This window comes from Leuresthes tenuis, unplaced genomic scaffold (genome assembly GCF_036924035.1).
Source record: "Leuresthes tenuis unplaced genomic scaffold, fLeuTen1.0.hap1 SCAF_16, whole genome shotgun sequence".
NCBI lineage: Eukaryota > Metazoa > Chordata > Actinopteri > Atheriniformes > Atherinopsidae > Leuresthes > Leuresthes tenuis.
This window is the reverse complement of record NW_027325370.1, coordinates 11,275,254-11,297,924: the sequence shown is the minus strand read 5'-3', so window position 1 is coordinate 11,297,924 and position 22,671 is coordinate 11,275,254. Positions and strand designations below refer to the sequence as shown.

The window sequence follows — 22,671 nt, the reverse complement described above, 5'->3', positions numbered from 1 at the left end:
TGTGGGACTGAGGGAAGAAACTCGCTATCAGCACACTACCATTATGACCTGCCATCTGTACATTTTCCAGTCTGCGCCAAAACAACAATCCCCCCCACCCACATTCTACTCCATCACCTCCCAACCGCGATGTCATGGCTCATGATATCATTTCCTTGGGGATGGCAAATTTACCCCTTCCATTTTTTGCCACACCATGGACATTTATCAAATAAGACAGGATTACCTCTGGGAAGGGAAGCACAGGGACACGATTGGGTCATGCAGAGTGGGTGGGTGATTGTGGGTAGAGGGACTTTGGGGGAGAAAGTTCTTCTCTTTCAATCTAGATTAAATATCACTGTAATCAAATTGCAGAGCCGGTTGGCGGGGGAAAAAGTCCATGCCTGCAAACAGCAAAAGAAGCGTAGCTCTGACATCGGGGGCCCTGGGTTTTGTCATTTAGCCTAAACACGTCAGTTGGGTGTTTGTGTTAGTGGGCTAGGAGTACGGGTACAGCGGGTGGATTGGGGGAAGAGCTCAATCATCAGTGGATCTCTGAGATAAATGCTTCAATCGAACTCCCCCTCAGGGTCCAAACTGCCAGACATTGTAGTCCAGTCCCAGACCAAGAAACACCTCCAGCTGAAGTTTTATCCATCTATAAAGCTCAAGCCATGGCTTAAGAATTACTGTGTCAAGAAGACAAATATCCCCACAGTCCTACACTGCTGACAATATCTGAGCAAACTTATACCATCAAACTGCTCTTGTTTGAAACTTCTCTCCCCGAGGGCAACAGTGCTGCCTCAGCATCAACAGCTCCCCAGCCTGGAAACATGTTAAAGTTTTCATATGAAAACAAAAGCTATTCGGGACTTTTATTTTGACTGGCTATTCAGCTGAAAAGGGAGTTTTTAAAGTAAGGAAACTATGGTTACAAGGGCGGTTAAGAGTGATTATAGATAGTCATCCTTGAAAGTGTGTTTGTGTTCAGCGTTTGACTTCAGTCACTCAAAGGGAGAATAAACAGCAGGCTGTCTGGTGGGAGGACAGAAAGCATAACACTTAGTCTGAATTACAGATATTAAAACGTCAGGCCAACTTGTTGTGGATGAGACTCTGTATTGATCCCAGATGGCAGAGGGGCTAAATTGCCACTGGGTCTGCTGGCCATAATGTGTGTTGACAAGAGGAAGGGGGGATGATGGAGGAAGAGGCAGACAGAAAGTGAGACTACCAGAAAGGAATTCACAGCTAGAAAAAGACTGAGATAGAACGTGTGTAGAGTCAAGGAAAGAGGGCAAACCACTGAATAAAAGAGAGAAAACATTTCATCCTCCTTTTTATTTTTCTTCTCGTCTGAATCCTCTGAAGCTTACCACAAACAGAGTTACTAACACTAAAAGCATTTCAGTACTAGGAGCAGGGAAGATGACATTTCCATCCACTAACCTTTAGTTGCCTGAGAAACATATTTGAATGGAAGGAGACTTAAAGAAAACTAAGAATGTTGGTGGCACAGCTGGACAACGATCTTTGGAAACAAAAACAGAAAAGTAAGATGCCCTTAAAAAAATCAGTTTTAATGTTAGTTTAACTGTTGCCAAGCATGCTTAAGCCACTAGGGAGCACTGTGCACCAAGTGCAACATTCTATTATAAAGAGAGGGAGAGGGCTGGACTCCTACAAATTAAAGTCTAATTGCCAAATCTTGCAAAACTTTTTCTGGTGTTTCTGCAATATCTTATCTTATAGTAAATGTCCTGTAATGCAAAGTTTTAAGGACATTTGGTGTGTTTCTTGCTGTAGTAAGGATTAATGTTGGATACAGTGAGAGTCTGCCTCACAGATCAAATGTGATCACTTCAATAGTCTTTGCAAAACTCCTAATATGAGTTTGATCCGTGCATGTTTTGGTCTTACCTCTTATCCGTGGAGCTCGAGGCCTGGTTCATTTCACTGTTGGAAATGAAGTTGCGGATTTCTGAGAAGTATGAGTCCTCCTTCTCGTCTAAAAGTGCGTGATTGTCTGGCTCTGAGTTTGGAGAAGAGATGGTAGTTCCTAAGTTGGAAAGCATCCCGGACTGTTGGCTCACTGTTGGGGAAAGCATACCGACGTTCCCATGCACGCAGGAGCCACACGCACACACACACACACACACATAACCACAAACACAAGCATGATTAGTTTGATGATCATCAGAAATACACAGGTCAGATGATACATGAATCTAGGGAAAATATTAGAGATGTTATACACTTTATTCACATTATAATGTACTAAATAGCTAGAAATGAGCATTTCTGGGGTTAAAATATTTTAAAACTGAGGAATTATCCACAGAAAATAAACTGTCGTACAAGAAATAAACAACACTTTGGAAAGTTTCACCAGGCAGTCTTAAATTTTCCTGTATGTTTTGTATGTTTATACAAAGGTATACCCCGATAATGTATCACATTCTAATGAGGGAGATTTCCGATGTGTTTTGGCAAACAAAAAAGGACTCAAATTCAACTGTAGGAATTAATATCTATTTATATTTACTCTCTATTTTATTTTATTTTATTTTTTACAAATTTTCACCCAATTTTCACCTCATCTCTCCTCATCAGAGGAAATGTTGATGCTCATCATGGGAATTTTTGCCCTTAAGCAAAAATGGGCAGTCCATATTCTTTGATTCTGGAATGCTAAAATTACATAAGGAACTGCAAAGTTGTGGTTACTCCTTAGTTTTTATTTTGACTTGTTTACATGTTTCTTGTCCATTTTTTCCATGTGTCACTCATTTGACAACGACTTGAATAGATTAGACTGATCAGAAATGCTCTTTAGCGGCACCCAGGTGAACATTTGCAAACACTGACACAAACTGTATTCTACAGGAGGCAAATGTCAGGTTGAACTCAAAACTTGTTTTGAGTTTTAGTTTGAGGTTGCATATACAGATTTAGAAAAAAATAAATAAATCACAATGTTAAGAAGAATATTCACGTTTGTGCTTTGAACATACACCTAAAAACCTTTTTTTCACAAGCAAGTGACATTCAGGCTTTCTGCATATCAGTTGATTGATCTGTATGCTATATAGTTTGGAAACAAAACGTATTGCTTTCTTTTCCTATGTTGTCAATTTTGAAAATGTTGCCACAGTTGTGAAGCATTTGTGGGGATGTTTACACTCAAATATGCAGTTATTCCTTTAAAAAACCTTGTGTTTAATGCGTAATCAACAAGGACACAAAAAGGCTGTTTTGTACAGTAGCAAAGGCAAGTGTGGATCCCTTTTTCAAGTGGTTTTCCTACTTTAAATCATTTAGAGCACAATGCTAAATATTTATGTAAGTAATGATTAAAAATTTCCAAATGGGTGATGAGAGACATTTATTATTCCATCCATTAACTAAACAGTCCTTGTTTACTAACTAATTTCAGTTCACTCGGCCTCAGTGTTTTCAGAGAAAACAGACACAGATGTTGCAGACTGACCAGGAATGTTCTCATGCTCGTGCTTCTTGAGATGGCGGTCGAGGTTGGTTTGCTGACCAAAGCAGCGGTTGCACAAGTGACACTTGAAAGGTTTCTCCTTGTTATGGATGTTGCGGACGTGGCGTTGGAGATTGGATGAGATGCTGAATGAGCGGTCACAGTATTTACACCTGTCAAAAAAAAACAATGTCAATTTTCTGCAAGCAACAGAATGAGCAGTGGCTGTCTTTCTATAAGAAATAAAGCCAAGGTTGATGTTTTTTCTTAATTATTAACAAATCCCTACTTTAATTTTGCAACATGTTTAAAATAAAACACAGAAAGATTCCTCAGTCTATTGAATAAAAAAAAAAAAAAACGAAGAAGAGCTAAAGGAGTCAAAAGCATAGTAGTAAGTAGGGTCATGAATCTAAATGGTTTTGAATACCTGTACGGTTGTTCCCCTGTGTGAGTTCGCAAATGTCTGGTGAGGTTTGCTGAACGGGGAAAGATTTTCCCACAGTACCTGGAGGGGAGAATGAGTGGTTAAAGAGAGTATTATAAAAAAAAAAGGTATATTGTATTGCCACCGTGAATGTACAATTAACACTGTTGACATCACTGCATCCATGGGGCACTAACCTGCAGGCGTAGCGTTCCTTGCCTTTGCGAAGAATGGCATCTGATAGGGAAGGTGGTGGAGAGCGGAAGTTGAACAGTGGATGGGCCGAGTGTTGCAGCGAATTGGGCAGTGCGTCCAGTTTTAGAGCGCCAAAGCTCTCGAGCTTTTCTGTCATATTCTCCATGGCTGACATCTGGAAAACAGCGGAAAACAAAATCTTTTTTTCTTCTTTTAAATCAAGAATATCTTTTTTTATTATTCATTTCCTAAAAAGTCATTCAGTTTGGAATCATTTACGATTTAACCTTAATTTGAAATTTCGTAGTGAAAATTTCAGTCTCATTTACGTACCATTATATACAGTATAATAAATAAATGTGTATTTGTGTGTTAGATAAAGAAAGAAAATAGTGCAAACTAAAGGACAATATTAGAAAAAGGGAGCAAGGGGAAGAAACAGAGAGCGGAAGCTCTGAGGAAGCACTGAATCAGAGGTTAGGCTTGTTGTTTATAATAAAGGCCAGTCACCTCCTTGACCTATAACACATTAACAAATGTTCAAGCTCAACCGTTCCTTCAGTCCAACTCCATACAACCTCAGCTTCAACAAATTGTTTGTTCTCTACCTCTTACCTTCTTCTGCCAAAGCTACTGTTTCAGGCCAGCAAACTTACTAAATGAGGCAGTTTAAGAGCAACGATTGAAGCAGTACAATATAGTTTGTGATACCCCCAACTGATAGCCGCTTCCCTTCCCCTAGAAGCTTGTGAACAAAAGAGGACCAGCTATGTAGGAGTTTATTTGCCAAAAACAGTTTACATCCTTCCTTTTTTAGTGAATACGGGACGGGAGAGACACACGGACAGACACTCTGTCTCGATGTGTTTATTCGCAGTCTGAGAATGGGTGCAGGGGAGCTTGGTAGATTCCGTCATGAGACTGAATTAGAGGTGGCATTGTGTTTAAATTGCTGGGAGGATCCCAGCTGAGACACTCTGATGTGAGAAGTTTTTAAATGGAAGCCTGTGAAAGCATTTGGTCCAGGGTATAGGCATATGTTATGAGATGATGCAATTAAATAGGGGAGTCAAGGGAATGCCCGTTTCAAGCTAAGCTTGTTATTATTAACTGATGAGTAATGCAGTGTTTTTTAAGAATGTGGGTACAGAATGACCTTAACCAAGAAGTGGTAAGTCTCTGCTTGCTCATTGAATTAACAAAAATATACATATATATGTAAGGTCATACATGCAAAATGCATAGGTATGTGCAAATGTATCTGTCTGCATATGCATATATTGCAAAGTCATGATTGATAGAGGACACAGATTTCCAGGTCAGATTAAACCATTTCCCCAACAAGAGCCCCCCATTCTCCTGGACACAAACACAGGATGTCCTTGATGGACACGGTGCTATTATCTAACCAGCCAGCCACAGGAGAAAAAAAAAATACTTGGAGGAGGTTGACTTATTAGCTGGCCTGTGAGCTCCCAGCACATAAAACAATGCCACAACTAAGATTAGAGTAGCCAACAGAGGCAGTTTGTTTCAATTCAAACGTTTATTATTCTCACTGTTATTAATACTATCATTTCTTGTAATCAAGATTTGTAGAGGTGGGGACGGTCTGGAGACAGTCAAACAATGTAACTGATTATCAAAGGACCTGCAATAACAGACTATGTCTTCTGAAAAAAGGTAGAACTGACGAGGTACACAGGCGCCATTTAGTAAACAAAGGAAGAAATCATACTGAACTCTTGAGAAAATAACAACACAGTTGAGAGCACAGAGGGCCTTATCAATTCAGGCTGCAGCAGCGTGGGAGGCAGGAGTGAGGTATTTTCACATAATACATAGTTTAAAAATAATAGTCAATACCATGTGGGAATAATGTGTCTGTATGCAATACCTCGGGGTCCATTCCTCTGTTTGGTGTTCCCTTGCTGTAGTTTTTGTATAAATTAATGCACCATTTACTGTTTCTACCAAAGAACAAGCTAAAAGTCTATGAGTGTATTGTTGGTTTACCTGTGGATGAAAGAGTGGTGGTGAAGGCCTGGGGAACTTCTCCTTCAGAGCCCCAACTGGGTCCAGTAGCTTCCTTTTCTCCACCCTGCTGGACCAACAACAAGGTAGAGGGTTACGTACCAAGGTCAGAGTTTGTCTAAACCATGTATTGACATAATTTTCTATGGTCAAAGCCTGGGTGCTCATGATGTGAAAGTCATAGGTTTTGTTCTAATCGGGGCTGAAATACCTGTAGATGGGGTCCATGAAAAATGCTGAGGGCTTGGCGTAGTGCAGTGGTGGTGGCTGGTGTGGCTGTGCCTGTGGCTGCTGGTGCTGGGCTATGGAGGACTGGTGCAATGACTGTGAATGAGGCTGTGGAAAACCAGATGGAGTTTCATCTTTAATGAACATCCCCTTTCCAGCTCCATAGATGTGGTTCTTTCGATTTTGTGGTTCAGCTGACACGCCATTGTGACCACCGCGGCTCCTGCTGCCAATGCTGAGGTCCAGTGGCTGTTCTTCACTGCTGGATATTACTAGAGATCCACTACTGCTTCCAGTACTGTTGTTGGGGTTTGACGGGTTTGTTGGGATTGTAGGAATTATCTTGGCCTCCTTGGGTTTTGTGGTGAGATCAAATGGTGACTCTGCAGTGGGAGCAGGAGCTGCAGGGGAACTCGAAACCATCTTGTGCAACTGTTCACGAGGGGACTTCGGCTCAGCCTTAAAGAACATGCTAGGATTGAGAGCACCTCTGTCAGTGCTAAAGGGATATAGGGAGTTGTGGAAGTTAGGCAGAAATTGGAAGGGAAACATGGAATGGTAGGGCAGTGGACCCATCTTTTTCTCCTGATGAAGTCCAATCAAACCTGGACCAAAGTATTTCTCAGCAATAGAAGCAATGGCTTTGATGGAATCAGTGGTGACTGCGTTGGCATTTGTGGTGGTGGGTGGGAGAGCTTGCTCATCGGGTGGGGGGAAGAAAGAGTGTTGGGATGATGCAGAAGTAAGAAACGGTCGATCAATAGAGAGGTTCCCTGAACTAGACACGGCTGATATTAGTGCACTGTTTGTTTCTTCTAATTGGTTTCCTTCTTGACTAGAAACAGTGCCAGATGGCTTCCTCCGCTTACCACTTCGCTCACGTTCACTCTCTCCTTCGCTCTCCAGGTCAGAACCATCACCTGAAGCAGTACCGGTAGTGGTATCCAAATCTGTCCCACTTGTGGTATTGACATCCTCAAGGTCACTACCATCAGACATGTCCGCCATCTTAGATTTAGGCTTGGCTTCTCCACTAGAAGACAAATCAAGTTTGCTCTCTTTTTCTTTGCCTTCCAGCTGACTCAAGCTGTTAACTCCATTTGTGGAACTAACAAGGGACATTGGAGGGGCATCTAGGGGACTCCGGGGAAGCTTCACCTCCTGACTGCTGGCGCCTAGAGGACTCTTTATCAATGGACTGGCAGGTAACAAAGTTGGTCGTGGATATAGTGAAGGGGGAAAGATACCTGGGAATCCATGGGGGAGGGATGGGAATCCATGGGGTCCTGGGGAGAAGGGCAAGCCAGCGTGAGGGTGAGGTCTTGAGGGAAAGTAGTCAGTGAAGCCTAAACCTGACTGGTTCAGACCTTGAAGGTGGGGATGGTGGGACTTTGCTTTAGCCATGATGGGGCTGGAGCTCATGGGAATGCCAGGATTGAACATCCCTGCTGGAGAGCCATAATGGTTTTTGCCCTCACAAAAACGACGATGCTTGTTGAGGGAAGAGGTAGTGCTGAACAACTGCCCGCAGTCCTTACACTTGATCTGGGTACGGCAGTCAGCATGCATACGCTTGTGACGGCAGAGGTTGGAGAATTGGGTATAGGATTTGTGGCACACCTCGCCTGGGGGAGCAAAAAGACGCAGCCCATCAGGGCCTGGTTAAACCCATTTTAACACTGTCTCTAACTCTGTATACCAAATCAAGAGCAACACAGACTAATAAAACCTTTGGGACAGGAAAGGACAGCTTTTTTTGTACAATACTAACAACTCTAATTTAAACACTGCAATGTCAGTCTTGATTTACTGCATCTACATTTTTTGTGTTATTGATAAATAAAAACTGAACACATATAACAAACATCATTAAATACATATCAAAGGACAACAAAAGTCTTTGAACCCAAAAATATGTTTCATCACCTCATTGTTGTATCTTTTCATAACTGTAAAGCAAATTATTAAAGAAGAAAAACTATGTAAATATGATCCCTGGACCTGCATTGGCAATGTAAACAAAATTATATAACAGAGAACCAAAGACTTCAAAGTGATGGAGTTACCAAATGATAATTACAAAAAAATTATGAAATTTTTTACAAAACAGGCAATCATTAACTTCCAAGGGCCTTACTTACAGATAAAGGGTTTGACACTGCTATGGATGTGCTTATGCTGCTTGAGGCCAGATGAGGTGGCGAAAGTCTTGCCACATTCAGGACATGTATGAGCACGTGCCCCAACATGCTGAGAGCGGATGTGGCGCTGAAGATTGCTGGGATCTGTGAAAACCTGAAATGTAAAATAAGAGTATAATAATACAATGTAATTAACCATAATTAACCCTGCAAAAGATCTCTACTGAAGGTATGCTGCACTGTCAGAACTTCCAAATCTATGTACAAAACCATCATTAATAAGGCCTATCAACAAAAACAGATAAAGCCTGTGTGTCCTGTGTACAACTTACGTGCCGGGTGTGCTGTACCTTATCACAGTTTTCACACTCAAAGCGCTTGCCACTGTCATGTGACATCTGGTGGCGAATGAGGTTGGACTTCCAGTTGAAGGCTTTGGGACACTGGTCACACTTGTACTCCCTCTCCTCTGTATGAACTATCATGTGCTGCCCCAGACTTGATAAAGAAAGCACAAGCTTATCAATTAATTCAGTAAGTCAAATAATTCAGATTTCAGACACTGGATAAGGGGAAAGTAGTGGATGAATGTGCACATTTTTATGAAGTGTGGACAATGTACCTGTACTCATTTGGGAAGATCTTCTCGCAGTCTTTACACTCGTGGATGGCCTCGTCACTGTCCTCACGTTCCTGTTTGAAGTCCTCTCTCAGTGCATCAAAGATAGAGCCTGCACTGGAGCACGAATATTTCTGGTGCCGCCGAAGCTCAAGTGTCGAGGAGAAAAGCTCATCGCAGTCTTCACAACGATACATTTGCTCGTCTGCATACACAAACACACACAGACAGAGTTGTTCAGCCATCACATGAATCATAAAAGATAACTACATGCTATAGTATTTACATAGTATATTAGGAGTGCAACAGTGAATATATGTGTACAAAATCAATTAATATTCTTTCCATCAAAATTATTTCATAATCAATATACATAATACACAATAACTGAAACAATAAAATAAAGCAGAAACACTGTACAGATTAATAAAAACGCAAAACTTCTGGAAATGTATGTGCCAATGTAGTCAAAATTTCCGGGATATCACTAAACATTTTTAATATGCAAGATGCTTAAAAAAAATTACAAATATATTGTGATCTTTTTACAGCATTAATGGGTGGCATTAAGTCATGTTCTGGCTTAAACACCAGCATTCTATAGACTGACAATACCATCTTGGACGTAGAAAAACAAGCAAAGTGCTGATTTACATAATTGTGTTCACCAACTCTTGTCAGCTGAATGTTTTCAGAGAAGAAGACTCAAGTATCCATTTGAATAAAACCTTTAAAAGATGTTGTCATTACTCAACAAGAAATCTATTCTGTTTTTGTGTTTTACTTTCAGCTTAAATAGACTGGTTTTACAAATGGTAAGAGTAACAATCCTGCCTTTGACATCCACATAAAATGGAAATCAATTAGCAGTGAAATGTAGCCTTCATTAACACAGTTAATTACTTATTACAGCAAGTGTTTGCTTGAGACTAGAGGTGTAATAGCGCACAGGGGAAACAATAGGGGCTGGTCTTCCCCTTCCATGTTGATAACCTTTACAATACTTCTCAGCAAGGTCAAATGCATAAAACGTGGAGGAGCTTTTTCAATAGCAAGTTCCTGAGTAAGACGCCAAGTTCAACAGATATGGGGAAAGCCCAGCGGAGTGTTTTTGTGCACATGCATGGATGTGTGTGTCTGTGCTTATGTTTCTGTGAACATTTTAGAAACTGAGTCACAAGAAACAGAGGTAAGCAGGGGCACAGCGGCGCCAACCCCATAGTGATTTCAGCACCAACCTGACATACCCATCTTGCCATGACCCAAGCAGCCCCTGCCTGAGCTGGCTTTCCCCCAGCCCCTCCAAAATGCCACACACACCCATCCATCAATTCAAGCTGCACAAAATGAGTTTATCCAAAATGACTTACAATGCATGGCTCACCTGCTTTCTACAGCATGTGACCGTTTATCCAGCTGGAACTTCTTGGAAACATTAAAAGGGCATTAGTGTAGCAACATCAATGTGTCTAACCTTGGGGAGAGGAATAAATGACCCTCTGGTCAATGGACCATTACACTGAGCCCAAATACTAAAGTAACTAGCTTTCTTTGACATTGGTGTGTACACATATTTCATAGAGAGTGGATGTGAGAGGGTTGGCCATGATTTGCTCTGAAGCTTAAACATCTCATTATAGATTTTTACAGAATTGATTGAGTGGAAAATCCTCTGTACATGCTGTAAACTCCTCTTGTAGCAGAGAACATGGATGTTGAAGAGTGAAAGGAAAGGTCTGTGAATGTACATGTCTGTGAGGATGTATATAAACAAAAGCACTTGCTTGTGTGTATCAGTGTGCCTGTATTTTTTTCCGTTAGTCTGGTCTGCACGGGTGGGGTGGGGGTAGGGTGGAGTGGGGGGTTATAAAGTGGAGACTAATAGCTCTCTGGGAGACGAAGGGAGGCACAATTATGTGCAGTTTAGCAGCTAATCTGGGAGCATGGGTGAGGTCTCCGGGGACTCCTCAAGTCCTCTACTTCAAATTCCTTCCCTGATAAGCCAGACGCAGAGAGCAGGGCTGCACTGCCAACCTCACACACAGCCCTGCTACCTTTCAGCTATCTCCATCACACAAATGCATGGAGACAAGAGCACAAAACAGCCACAAAATGTGCCCTGTTTCCGGGTATTTTTCTGATTTTCAGTCTTTCTTATGCAACCATGCGGCTTCAAACTATAAACCACCTGTAACTAATTTCTCCTGTATGCCTTTTATCATTTTCTCACACCAAGGCGCAAAGCCAAATACTTTGGTTCTTACATGCACACTTTGGCAGGTGGAATATTCTCCGTCTGCCTCTCTATTATTGTATTCCACATGCACAGACGCAGATGAACTGAACAAATAATCCATAACCCTGCTCAGTTTTATCGCACACCAAATGGCATGCCAACCTGCTTCTCATCCATAAACAAGCTTTCTTTGAGCTCCTGTTTTCTTCCATTCCTTTGGCATGGTGTTCTATGCATAATCTGCGGGAGAACCTGGTAGCCTGCAAAACATTTCAAGAGCATCTTGTTCTCTCTCCATAATTTTATGATTCATGACAAGTGAAAGTTTTTTCTATTTTTTTTTTTTTTATCCTTGGTTCCAGTAACACAACTTAAACATTGTTACCTGACAACAGCGCTTCACCGCAATAAGTCCAAGATGTTTCAAGAAATGCAACGGATCTGCGGCTGCTTTTCTGCTCCAGTGAGGTTTGAAAGCAAAGCCCAGATCTCTGGTGAACAGCTGCCCAACTTAGATTATAAGATAAAATATTGGACATATTCAGTCTGACGTACAACGGTTGAAAGGTAGTAAGTTCAGTGAGTCAGGTTACCCACTCAAAGAGGAGAAGGGTTGATGAGGGCTGCTATAAATGGGGCACACTTTGTAAATGACAGTTCACAGCAAGTTGCAGCAGAGCACTTAAGACAGGAGATCTAAAGCAATGATCAAACTAAAAGATAGACAGCCAAATAGATAAATGTTACATTCAAATAAAAAAAAAACATCAGTGATAACATGTCTCACTTCTGTTTCCTTCAAGTCTGATTTTTTTTATTGTTATTTTTCATTGTAAAGTAGACACAAAACATATGTATTAATTTCTTGTTTTCTAACCGAGACACGTGATTCCCTGGGCCGCCATTCACCGAAAGCATCGCGGATGCACACGGAAAAGACAGAATGAGTGATCATAGAATTAAATATCTTGATTGTGATTTCGCACAACTTTTTGCTGGATAGCAAGAATGTAACTGCAGGCTATTGGCTTAGAAGGAATAGAGGCGACTGAACCATCCATCAGGGGTGCTGTAACGAAGAGAAACGACTTAATTTGTAAATCCGACGTTCTGCTTTATATCCAGGTTTAATCAAGATGAAAACCACAAGCCTATTTATAAACCACATAGATGTTACTGACGGGACTACGCTGATTGGAAATACAATATGAGTGTTAGTATTTTTTTTAATTCATTATAATTAACGGTCTTTTTCTAAATTTTTCCCCACATTATGGTGTCATTATTGGTTGAGATTTTTCCGCAGTCTTGCCAAGATAAAACAGCAACCGAATTAGACAGTAAATCAATTACGTTTTTTTCATTGACAAACACCCGGAGTTTTATAACTGACGTGTCTGACAAAATTAAGGCCTTAGATAGCCAATCTCTCTTCTGCCTAATCTCCGCCTGAACAAGTTTTCCCTTCGTTGCTCCCGCATTGTGCTCTTGATAATGTGCGGGGCTACCGAGCAGGCTCATTTCTGTGTAACATGGGCTTTTCAGTCACAAAGTAAATATAATTAAAAATAAATAAATAAATCGGAATCTGCTAAAATCAGATGGAGAGTGACGAGTGCCAACTAACGCCATAATGTTCAGAGAGGGTTGCGAAAATGACCAGACTTGTGTCTTTTAGTGTATCCTGTGTCCCTCGTTACTGGCAAGCCTGTTTTAAATGGCAGGCTCAAAACGGCCTTCAGTCATATGCTTCAATGCAGGATTTAATACCATCCTGGAAATTTAGAATTCAAATAGTTTATATTTGTTGGGGAGGGAAAAAAAGTAGTGGAAGGAGAGGTTATAGATCCCCCCCCCCCCCCCCCCCCCCCAAAAAAAAAAAAAAAAAAACACAAAACAAAATCAAACAAAACAAAAAAATGAAATGAAATTAAAAAAAAAACGTGTGGTGGCCGCGAGAGCAGCACAGGATGCAGGTTCGAGTTTGTTTAAAACGCGCGTTAATGACGCGCATTAATCTTACCTTGTAGGTTGGGTGCCATGGATCCCTCAGGGAAAATACCGTCCTTCATATACACTAAAAGCTCCTCCCCTGCTTCAATGTCCCGGACAGCTTTATAATATATCTGAGGAGAGAGAGAGAGAGAAAGAGACTTTAGTTTAAGGTCAAGATGGAATAAATAAGTCCAGACGTTCGAATGTATCATCACGTTTAAAGGACAATTCGATGCTTCAGTGGGTAATATTAGCACATTATATATATATTTAAAAAAAAACATAACTGTCTGAAATGCTTGAATACACTGAAGAGTTTTTTTTTTCGTTTAGAAATGTTGCGTATTTTACAATGTATTTCTGTTTTAATAACATAAGTAAGCTTCATTCCAAGAAATGTCTAAATAAATCAAATTATTCATCACTTACAAACCACATAAAATGCAATAAATCGTAATCGAATAAAAATAGATCGGAGCTGTTATAAACAAGTACGCCGTAAAAAAAAAACAAAAACAAAAAACAGACTGAACAAATGCTGCTCTGAGAGGAAAATGAAACCAAAATAAACAAACAGCTCAGCTGCAGCCGACAGCTGCAGAAAACCTGGAAATATCAGCTCTTTGCGCACAGCAATTCCTCTTTCATTTAGGTAATTTATTGTGTTAAATTAATGATGATGCCCCCCCCACCACACACACACCTCCAACAAGATAAGTAAAGCAGGATTAAGGGTTTGGCGAAATCCGAGGCCGAGGCCTTGCTGAGTGTCTGTCCGACATCTGCCTGTCAAACTCAGTTTATACATACAGATGTAATCTAAAATATATATATGTATATATAATGAAAGTGATCGCAGTCAACGTTCATAATTTTCCATAAATCAAACAAGCGAAAAACATTTCGGCTCCATTCATCCCAATAAGACACACACGACCAATCGCACATGCTGAAGAAGCGATGTTTAAACACGTGGGGGCGCTCTGCACCAACCGACAACTGTCACCAGCAGAAGGACGGTAAAAACACTCTTTCATACACAGTCTGACACACAAACATGTAGCCAACACGGAGAGTGGTGAAACTTAACTCTCAAGACTTAGTGTGCTGAGGAGGAGAGAGGAGACAAGAAGCAAATCTGTGTCAAATGACCATTTACATCATTATCATTATTATTATTATCATCATAAAACCTATTCTCATCATCTAGGAAACACACGGAGCCTTTGCTACGGTCTCCCGACACTTTTTGACCTGACCTTTCTTTTCTCCGTGAGACGAAAGAGTTGAGAAAGTTGCGCGGCGCTGCGGAGAGCCTCCAGCTGCAGTAGCACTTCAGTCCCGGAGGAGTTGGCCACACAACCCATAGTAAGTGTACCGAAAAGAGAGCGGGACGCTGCAGCTGTCAGGGCCGGGGAGAAAGGCTCGCGGGTCGGTCGGGAGCACCGCTGAGGACAGTCGGTGATCGTTCCCTCCAGCAGGATGAAGCCCAGCGCTCCTCTGCAGAGCCACTCTCTAATCTAGTCAGTGAGCGCGTCTTTGATGATGATGATGAGTCTCTCTCGTACTCTCTCTCTCTCTTTCTGACTCCCTCTCTCTCTCATTAGTGATTCCCGATTGCCCCTTGGTGCTCTCTCGGTTACCCGTCGGCCACTCCTCCTCGTCTTATCTCTAGCCAAAAGGATTGAGGGATCTGCGGCGCAGACCCCTCCCCGCATCTCCGATCCCAGCCGCCGCTTTGGCCGCCTGATAAATCTATTATTGATTTAAATAATGGATAAAGCAGCTCGACGGACTTGCACTTACTCTATCAGCCACTCGAGCACACACACAAACAAACACACATCCACGCAGAAAAAAATCCAGCCCATATAGGCCGTTCTAAAGTTATTTAAGTTTTGTTTGCCATAGATTATTTAACACATTTTCTACTCCAAATATATCTCTAACAACGAGAAAATGTTGAGTTAAAAACGACAGTTACTTAGACTTCCGTCAGGCTGAATTATGCTTTACCATAATCATTTAATCCAACCATTTTTTTTATATACATTAATTTCCACACAAAACATTTAAAATGTGGTTGTTATAATTTAAAAAAAAGTTATTATCAGTCATTATTATCAGTCATTTTAATTTGTTTTCAATTATTGTTTTTAGAGCAAAAAAGAAAAACAACAAGAAAAAGAAAACCCGTGAAACATGAATTAAGGAACAGTGAGAAAAACACAAAGAACAACCCCACTTCATATTAAATCAGATTTTCTACATGAAATATATCGAGCAAATTATTAATGCATATAATGCATTTCATATGTAGAAAGTAGTTACTTTTTTATATTAATGACACATCTTTCTATTTTTTTTAATGAAAATGATAGATTAGAACATTATCAGCAAATATCACCCTATAGTCTATTTCTTTTAATGACTACAACCAGTTACTAATTAAGGAAATCTTAATTACAATTTATAATTAATATTTGGCTGCAGAATTTTGAATCTGGGTGTGTTTTTTTGTGAGTGTGTGCGTGCGCGCGCGCGCGTATTCTACAGTAAGGCCTGCACTCTCAGATCTGTCTTGACCTCTTCCCATCTCTGTCCTGTGTTCAGGAGACAGATGCCTCATCGATCACTGCCAGCCGTAGGGCCCGCAATAATCCCCCTACTGTGGCCTCAAGCGCCTGTGCGTGCGCGTGTGCGCGCGCACACACACAAACACACCCCCTCACACACAACAGTCTGTATGAATTGATGGATCCATCCGGGGGTAGAAGGGCAGATCAAACGGCATTAGAAAGAGCTCCACTCCAAAACACAAAAGATGAAGGCCTGACAAGAAGGTGGACAAGGTTCATCTTCTCTTTAAACCTCCATCAACTGCCTGCCCAACACACAGATATACATGCACGCTCACACGCCCGCTCACCGCTCTCTCTCAGCCATTTAATGCAACTTGGCCTTAGAACCACTGAATGGGCTCGCTTACGCACCAGTTTTTAGGCAGTTGTTTATCATTCTGAATGAAAGGGAACTCATTCATTGGGGGAGACACGGTTACGCACAAAGACACACACTCATAGGAAATTGTTGATTACTCTTTTTTTTGTTCGCCATAATTTAAGGTGTGTGAATATTTCATTAGGATAAAACTGCAAACAGATTTCAGAGAGAAAAGTTGCTGGCCATACAGTTTGTCAGTAGCTGAATGAACTGACCGGCTTTGTGCAGATACAGAGTACAGATACACACATCGGACTTGTTAAACCCACAGCACTTCCACAAAACTCCATCTGATGGAAATGGTGGTGAAGATACAAAAAAAAAAGCCAAATTACTGCATGACCACTAATGTCTAAATTATGTATGATCATGCACACATTTGTTCATCCTGCATCATTAATGACAAACAAACACATAAATTCTCCACTTCCCTTTTAAAAGGTTACTGCCCGCGTTTGAATTCGCCTGGTGTGCACATATTTCCATAAACTCATGCATTGTGCATGCTGATACAGGGAAAAAAAGGTAAAATAAAAATCACTGAAAAGTCTGTTGAATTATAAATTTTAGCACTGAGTGACTGTGTGTGTTTGTGTGTGTGTTAGTGCAGTCTTTGTAAATAAATGATAGAGTCGTACTTGTGAGCCACTATACAAAGCAACACAATCAAAGGTTTTTGCTAAGTAAAAACAAGTGCAGAACACATCAAAAAGTGATAATGCACATGGCCCTTTTTGGGTCTGATAATTCTCCACAATTTTTCCTGGTGCCCTGATTCTTTCTTTGACATTGTGTGGCAGTGGTAGGGGGCACTGATGTGAAAATCTTAAAAGGATTAGGCAGGTTGGTGTTGCCAGCCAATTGGTGCTTGTCAATCTCGGAGGCCCCTTTGTGTCCCCTGCTCCTACTTGGTCCAAGCCCCTGTTTCTCTCCATCGGTCAGACTTGATGTCTGAAGCTTTAATGGACACACCAGCCTGTCCCCTCGCTGTGACAGAGTGACAGGTGGCAGATCAAGACATGAAGACAGAAGGAAGTCAGCATAGAACAGGCGGCCAGAGACTGAGACAGGAAGGGGAATGAGCCATGTAGGCAGGGATTAGGAAACAAATAAGAGTGGAGTGACAGGAATGTGGAAACACACAGCCAAGTCATATGGATGCATTTGGCTACTGTCACACTGTTGTCACTTATCATGCTGTGCTCTGGTCACATTTAATATTATTCTCATTACAACAATTCATAGTGAAGATGCACAGTTTGTCTCAAAAGTCTTTACTTTTTCTGGTGGTCTATCATACCACTTATTGTGGGTTGAGCTGAAAGTGAAATATGCGTCAAGCAAAAGTAGAGTAACACCACCACTGTTTCAACAAAGAAATGTGGTATTAGACTGCAGCAGTAAGTTGTGATGCCCACATTGCACGGGTTAGGGTAAGGATATAGTTAAGTAATTGGGGTTTAATGGGCAGCGGCTGGGAATCCAAAGCTTTGGTGACGTTTCTTTAAAGAGAAAGAATGAAAGGCAAAAATGAAGAGAAACGCCACAGAGGAAGACCGTGCCTGTTTATCATGGGAATGTCACACTATTCTCCAGCCTCTTCTCATGGGTCATTTCTGAACAACACTGGCAAATGGCCCAGCCACAGACAAACAATAGAGCCATTCCTTGGTCATTACAGCACACACATTTTTCGAGTACAATGGTAAACACAGACACACACATACTTGTACACAAACCCATTCACACACATCAACTCAGTGTCTGCTATTAGTGCATGGGAAGCAATATCTGCCACTCCCCCTCCTCTCTGCCAACCGATGACAGCATGGTGCTATTTTTTTCACATGTGGACAGTGTTGTCGTGTCACTAACCTGGTCTCCTGTGAGATGACAGGGGGCGAGGTTCTGCTCCTCAAATGATGGGGCAGAGCGGACATATTTGAGCCAGCTGTTGCTGCTGGCGTCTGGGCCTGTGTCCAGTGCAAACTTGACGTTACCCATGTCATCCACCACCTGTTGGGAGAGCAACAGGTAAAATATTAAAAAAGAGAACAAGTGTATGAAGTTAACAAACAACAACAAAAATTCATATACACGACATTTTTCGAAGAAGTGGAAGTTGAAAATGTTCGACATTTGTAGGTGACACACCAACCCTAACAAGAAGGCTGTGCCAGGAGTTTGATGGCAGTTAACTTTCAGACACACACAGCTGGCATGTCAGTGGGTGTTAGGGCCACCTAACCTTGTCAATCCCGACAACAAGAAAAGGAAGGAGGGAAAGGAGGAGGGAGTAGACAAACTGTGGCTTCTTTCACTTGTCTAAAGACTTTCTCTGGCACATATTGATCACCCTTTGTAACCCCTGCAGCCCCCTGAGACTCCAAGAGCGGGTTTCATGTTACCCGCTTTCACAGAGAATGAAGGAGGATGGAGGTAGTGGCGAAGGAGGAAGAGGAGGAGCACAATAATAGAAGAGGGGTTTATTGTGAAGTGAAAAGTGAGGGGGAAACCAAAAGGGAATAACAAAGCCGTATGTTTTTCTGAAGAGATAAGTGGAACCTTGTTCTCAACAAAAGTTTTAAATTATGAGACATTTTAAATGATAGAGAATGAGAAATCCACAGCACAATATTTCCTATTTGTCAACTGTCTGCAGGTTTATGACACAGAAAGTTAGAAAATGCAGAAATACTTTGAGCATATCTGTGAGGGCAGACTTGGAGAGGAATCTGGGGGCATCTGAAACCCCCAAGCTTGCCCTCTCCACCAAGCCAGGCTCCGATTTCGACCCTGTGCTGCATGTGATACTGAGAGCCTGTGTGGATCCTCCCGGGAGAACTGGCCTGAGACAGAGAAACTCCTCTAATTACAACAACCAATCAGCCTGGCCCGAGTTCAGCGCTGACCTCCAGCTTGACTCTCTGCTCTCCTAATCACAGTCAAATGTCTGCTGAAGGAAACCGAGGTGTGAAGGAGAAGAACCAACAAGCCATCTGACATTTTTAGATGTGTAAAGTTCATGAACTTCTCTGGCACTTTTTCGAAAGACATGTTCATGTTTTTTCCCCAGCTCATAAAGCGTGAATGGCCATGTTCTTGTTGTCTGAGTAAGCGTGTGCAGAAGGTGTATTTTTGTGGGTGGGGGTCCAGGTGACAAGTTTGGTAAGTAAATAAGTCAAGTGTCTGGATCGGGGTGTGGAAGTGCAATTTGTACGAGTGGGCCGACACTTTTAAGCGAATGCACACTTGGTTGAGGTAACAGTAATGTTATGCTGCTTCTGAGCCAAGGTGTGACTTTATCCTCCTCGCTTACGGTGCCTTCTTTAGAATAACAATGTCTGTAGAGGCCTCGGCTAAAAATAACTGCCCAAAACCTTAACCTATGCTTTAAAAAAAGCTTTGGTCCATGGCTTCTGCTTACAGAAACACATTTACTGAACGTGAAAGTGGCAAAAGTTGGTTCCTGTTTGTGTTTCCCATAATGCGCACAGACAAATTCAGAAGCAAATAATGTGGTTATGTTCATCTTATGAAATTATAAATGAGCCTTAATAATCTCTCACACTCCTCACAAATCCACCTACTGTCTCTTCTGCTCCCGGTTTACAACTTAAAAACTTGACTTGATGGAGTCCAGGCCTTTCTTTAATGTGTGAAAACAGTCGCTAAAAACTAACCAGGCAGTCCCCCCCCCCCAGCACACACACATGTGCATACTCCTCAGCCTAATATCCTCTCTCCATCTGGAGGAGTCAGAGTGCACTTGTCATGGGGTTATTGGGGAGCTGCAACAGGTATTGTACATGTTTTATGAACATATGTAGAAAAGCTGAGCTCCAGGTGGAGACAAGGTGCACTTATTCCTACATTTTTTTTACACACATACACAGACACACCTATGAATGCTTCTATGCATACATACTGGATGTGGCAATTCATACACACCCAATGGTCTGATCACAAACTTAATGAGCAGCAGACCAGCATGAGTTTTTTTGTATGCACATGTGTGTCTGTTGTCTGGGAGGCCTTCTAACACCCTGTCTCAGGGTGGAAGCCTGATTTATAAGGCTTCAAATGAGGGGCAACAGAGAGGGAAAGCCAGAACAAGCTTGCAGCTGATTGTTTGTTTATTTACCTTTACTTTTCTTTTTCATCCACTCCACCTCCCTCTATCCACACATGTCACACAGAGGAGAAAGAGGAGGAGGACGTGGTTGGAAATTATCAGCTCCACGTGTGAAAGTCTTTCAATAAAAGAAAATCAACTTAGCTACTCAGTTTTCCCCTAAACCTCACAGACTGGAAAGAAGAAACTGTAACTGAAAGACATCAGCAATGCTGTGTTCAGATTTTAAAACCATCTCTGTCTCCATGTTAGTAAGATTACCACGTCTTTATGTCCCATACGATTTTTATTCTCATTATCGTTCTGTCCTAACTCTGCATGACATTTTACTGATGTTCTCTTCATTCTTTCTGCTCCTCCACTAAAGTCAGATCCCAAACACTCTTCTTTTTGTACATCTGGTAATCCCTCTGCTCAACAACTCACATCACTCGAGTTTATCGCTGAGATCTGAGAATAGTAACACTGTTAATAATAAAATACAAAAAGGCCAAGACACAACAGTGGTCAGATGATCATGTAGGGTTCAATCCAGCTACACAGTGCATTTAGAAGAGAAATTAAATAGAAAATAGAAAAGTTGTCTCTAAATATTGATTTTATGGTTAAACCTTGACCAATAAAATATGCTTGAGCTTACATAGAATCATCGTTTAATGAGTGACTGTTGTCAACAATTCAAAGTATTTTAATCTTTACCTAAAAATAAAGTAGCTGCAGGATGACTGTTTATTGCCTGGTCATTCTTTGTTGCTGTACCTTTTGGTGGATATCTTTATCTTGGTGAGAAAAGCTGAGTTTACTTTCAATCTCAGCTGGCATCAAATAGTGGCACAACTAAATAAAATGGGATCAAAGTCATATCAATTAAATAAAATGATGCTATAAGATCTATGAGAAGAACCAAGCAATCACTTTTATCATGTTTTTTCATTCTTTCATTGACATTCATATTAGCGATTTACAAATGCTCAACAAAAAAAAAAAATCCCATTTCAGAACTTGACCTATAGTTTGAATTGATTAAACAGCATAAAAATGACTCACTTGGCAGCACACACACACACATGCACAAAGACACAATGAGACTTCATTGAAAGAGGAGCGGCTCTAAGTGGACAGGATGCAGAGCAAACTCCACAGGAAGCCCTGATAAGACCACAACACTTATATCGCTCCTCACTACACAAAGGGGAACCTTTGACAGCTAGGAACCTTTAATGGCTGTCTCGGCATGCCCTCTCCTCCGCCAGTTATATCTGACGGATGTGTGTGGCGCATTGAATTAGTAGAGGAAAGTTGCATGTAGGAGACGTTGGTGACAAGGTACATTTTATTTTTTTGTTTGACGGAGGGCAGAAAATGGAAATGGAAGCTCAGAGCACAGTGATGATTGTGATTTTGATGTGAGATGGAGATAGCAGCAGACTTACAGCATGTGAGACATAGCTACTAGGTTATTATGTCTCTGAGGGAATATTTTTAAAAGGTGTGATCATAGTACTTTGCTGCACAGCCCCAGATTTTAATGTGTGAACACACCGTAGTTTGCATTAATTTGTATATCTATATGTGAGGTAGAGAGCAAAACTGGTTTTGTCAGTTCAAAATCCACCAAGTTCAGCTAATGTAGAGAGCAGCACAGAGTAAAAAAAAAAAGAAAAAAAAGACGAAGTTAGCTGGAATATTTCTCAATATTGAAGATATTCTGTCTGTGAAAAACAGGAAAGTAGCACTGTAAACATGTAGAGAAAAGGCCAACTATCCTGGTTCACCTACTCATATCCTGGGGAAGTTTCAGAGAAATTAAATGCTTAGAGGTAGATGAGAAAAGAACAGGGTACACGTTACCTTCCTATATTTATCTTGCTTCTGATCTATCTACTGTTGATCTAACATACAGCATACATGTGAAAGTGTAGAACAAGGTAAGCAGGGAAATATAAAGAATAAAAGACAAGAATGAAGGATGGTGTGCACTTCCTCTTAAAGGAGGCAGGGGGCAGCCTGGCATGAAAGCTCTCAAAGTTGGAGCAGAAGTGGAAATTAGACTTCCCTCACTCTCTGCAGCTGTAGACATATACTGTAAATATACATAAACTGAAGGCCGAGGCGGCTGTAGATAACATAAAAATAGTTGACAGAGAATTACATGCACACACATACACACTTTGCTCTGCCCAGAC

The 22,671-nt window shown here is 41.3% G+C and overlaps 1 protein-coding gene across 8 annotated transcripts in view; it reads right to left on the bottom strand.

Annotated features, from left to right (window-relative positions):
- Positions 1–22,671, bottom strand: part of prdm16 (PR domain containing 16) — a 171,982-nt gene that overhangs the window by 5,750 nt on the left and 143,561 nt on the right. For 2 of the 8 annotated variants that reach the window (XM_072366449.1, XM_072366454.1), the window contains exons 4-14: positions 18,226–18,366; positions 13,376–13,478; positions 9,120–9,321; positions 8,830–8,995; positions 8,498–8,651; positions 6,340–8,014; positions 6,111–6,198; positions 4,097–4,269; positions 3,903–3,980; positions 3,476–3,645; positions 1,906–2,077 (exon numbers count right to left, since the gene is read on the bottom strand). In XM_072366449.1, the coding sequence (XP_072222550.1) occupies positions 1,906–2,077; positions 3,476–3,645; positions 3,903–3,980; positions 4,097–4,269; positions 6,111–6,198; positions 6,340–8,014; positions 8,498–8,651; positions 8,830–8,995; positions 9,120–9,321; positions 13,376–13,478; positions 18,226–18,366 (3,122 nt within the window). Of the gene's footprint in view, positions 1–1,905; positions 2,078–3,475; positions 3,646–3,902; positions 3,981–4,096; positions 4,270–6,110; positions 6,199–6,339; positions 8,015–8,497; positions 8,652–8,829; positions 8,996–9,119; positions 9,322–13,375; positions 13,479–14,606; positions 15,140–18,225; positions 18,367–22,671 lie in introns of those variants that run through there. The other 6 variants (XM_072366450.1, XM_072366452.1, XM_072366451.1 and 3 more) reach the window with 6 other exon arrangements.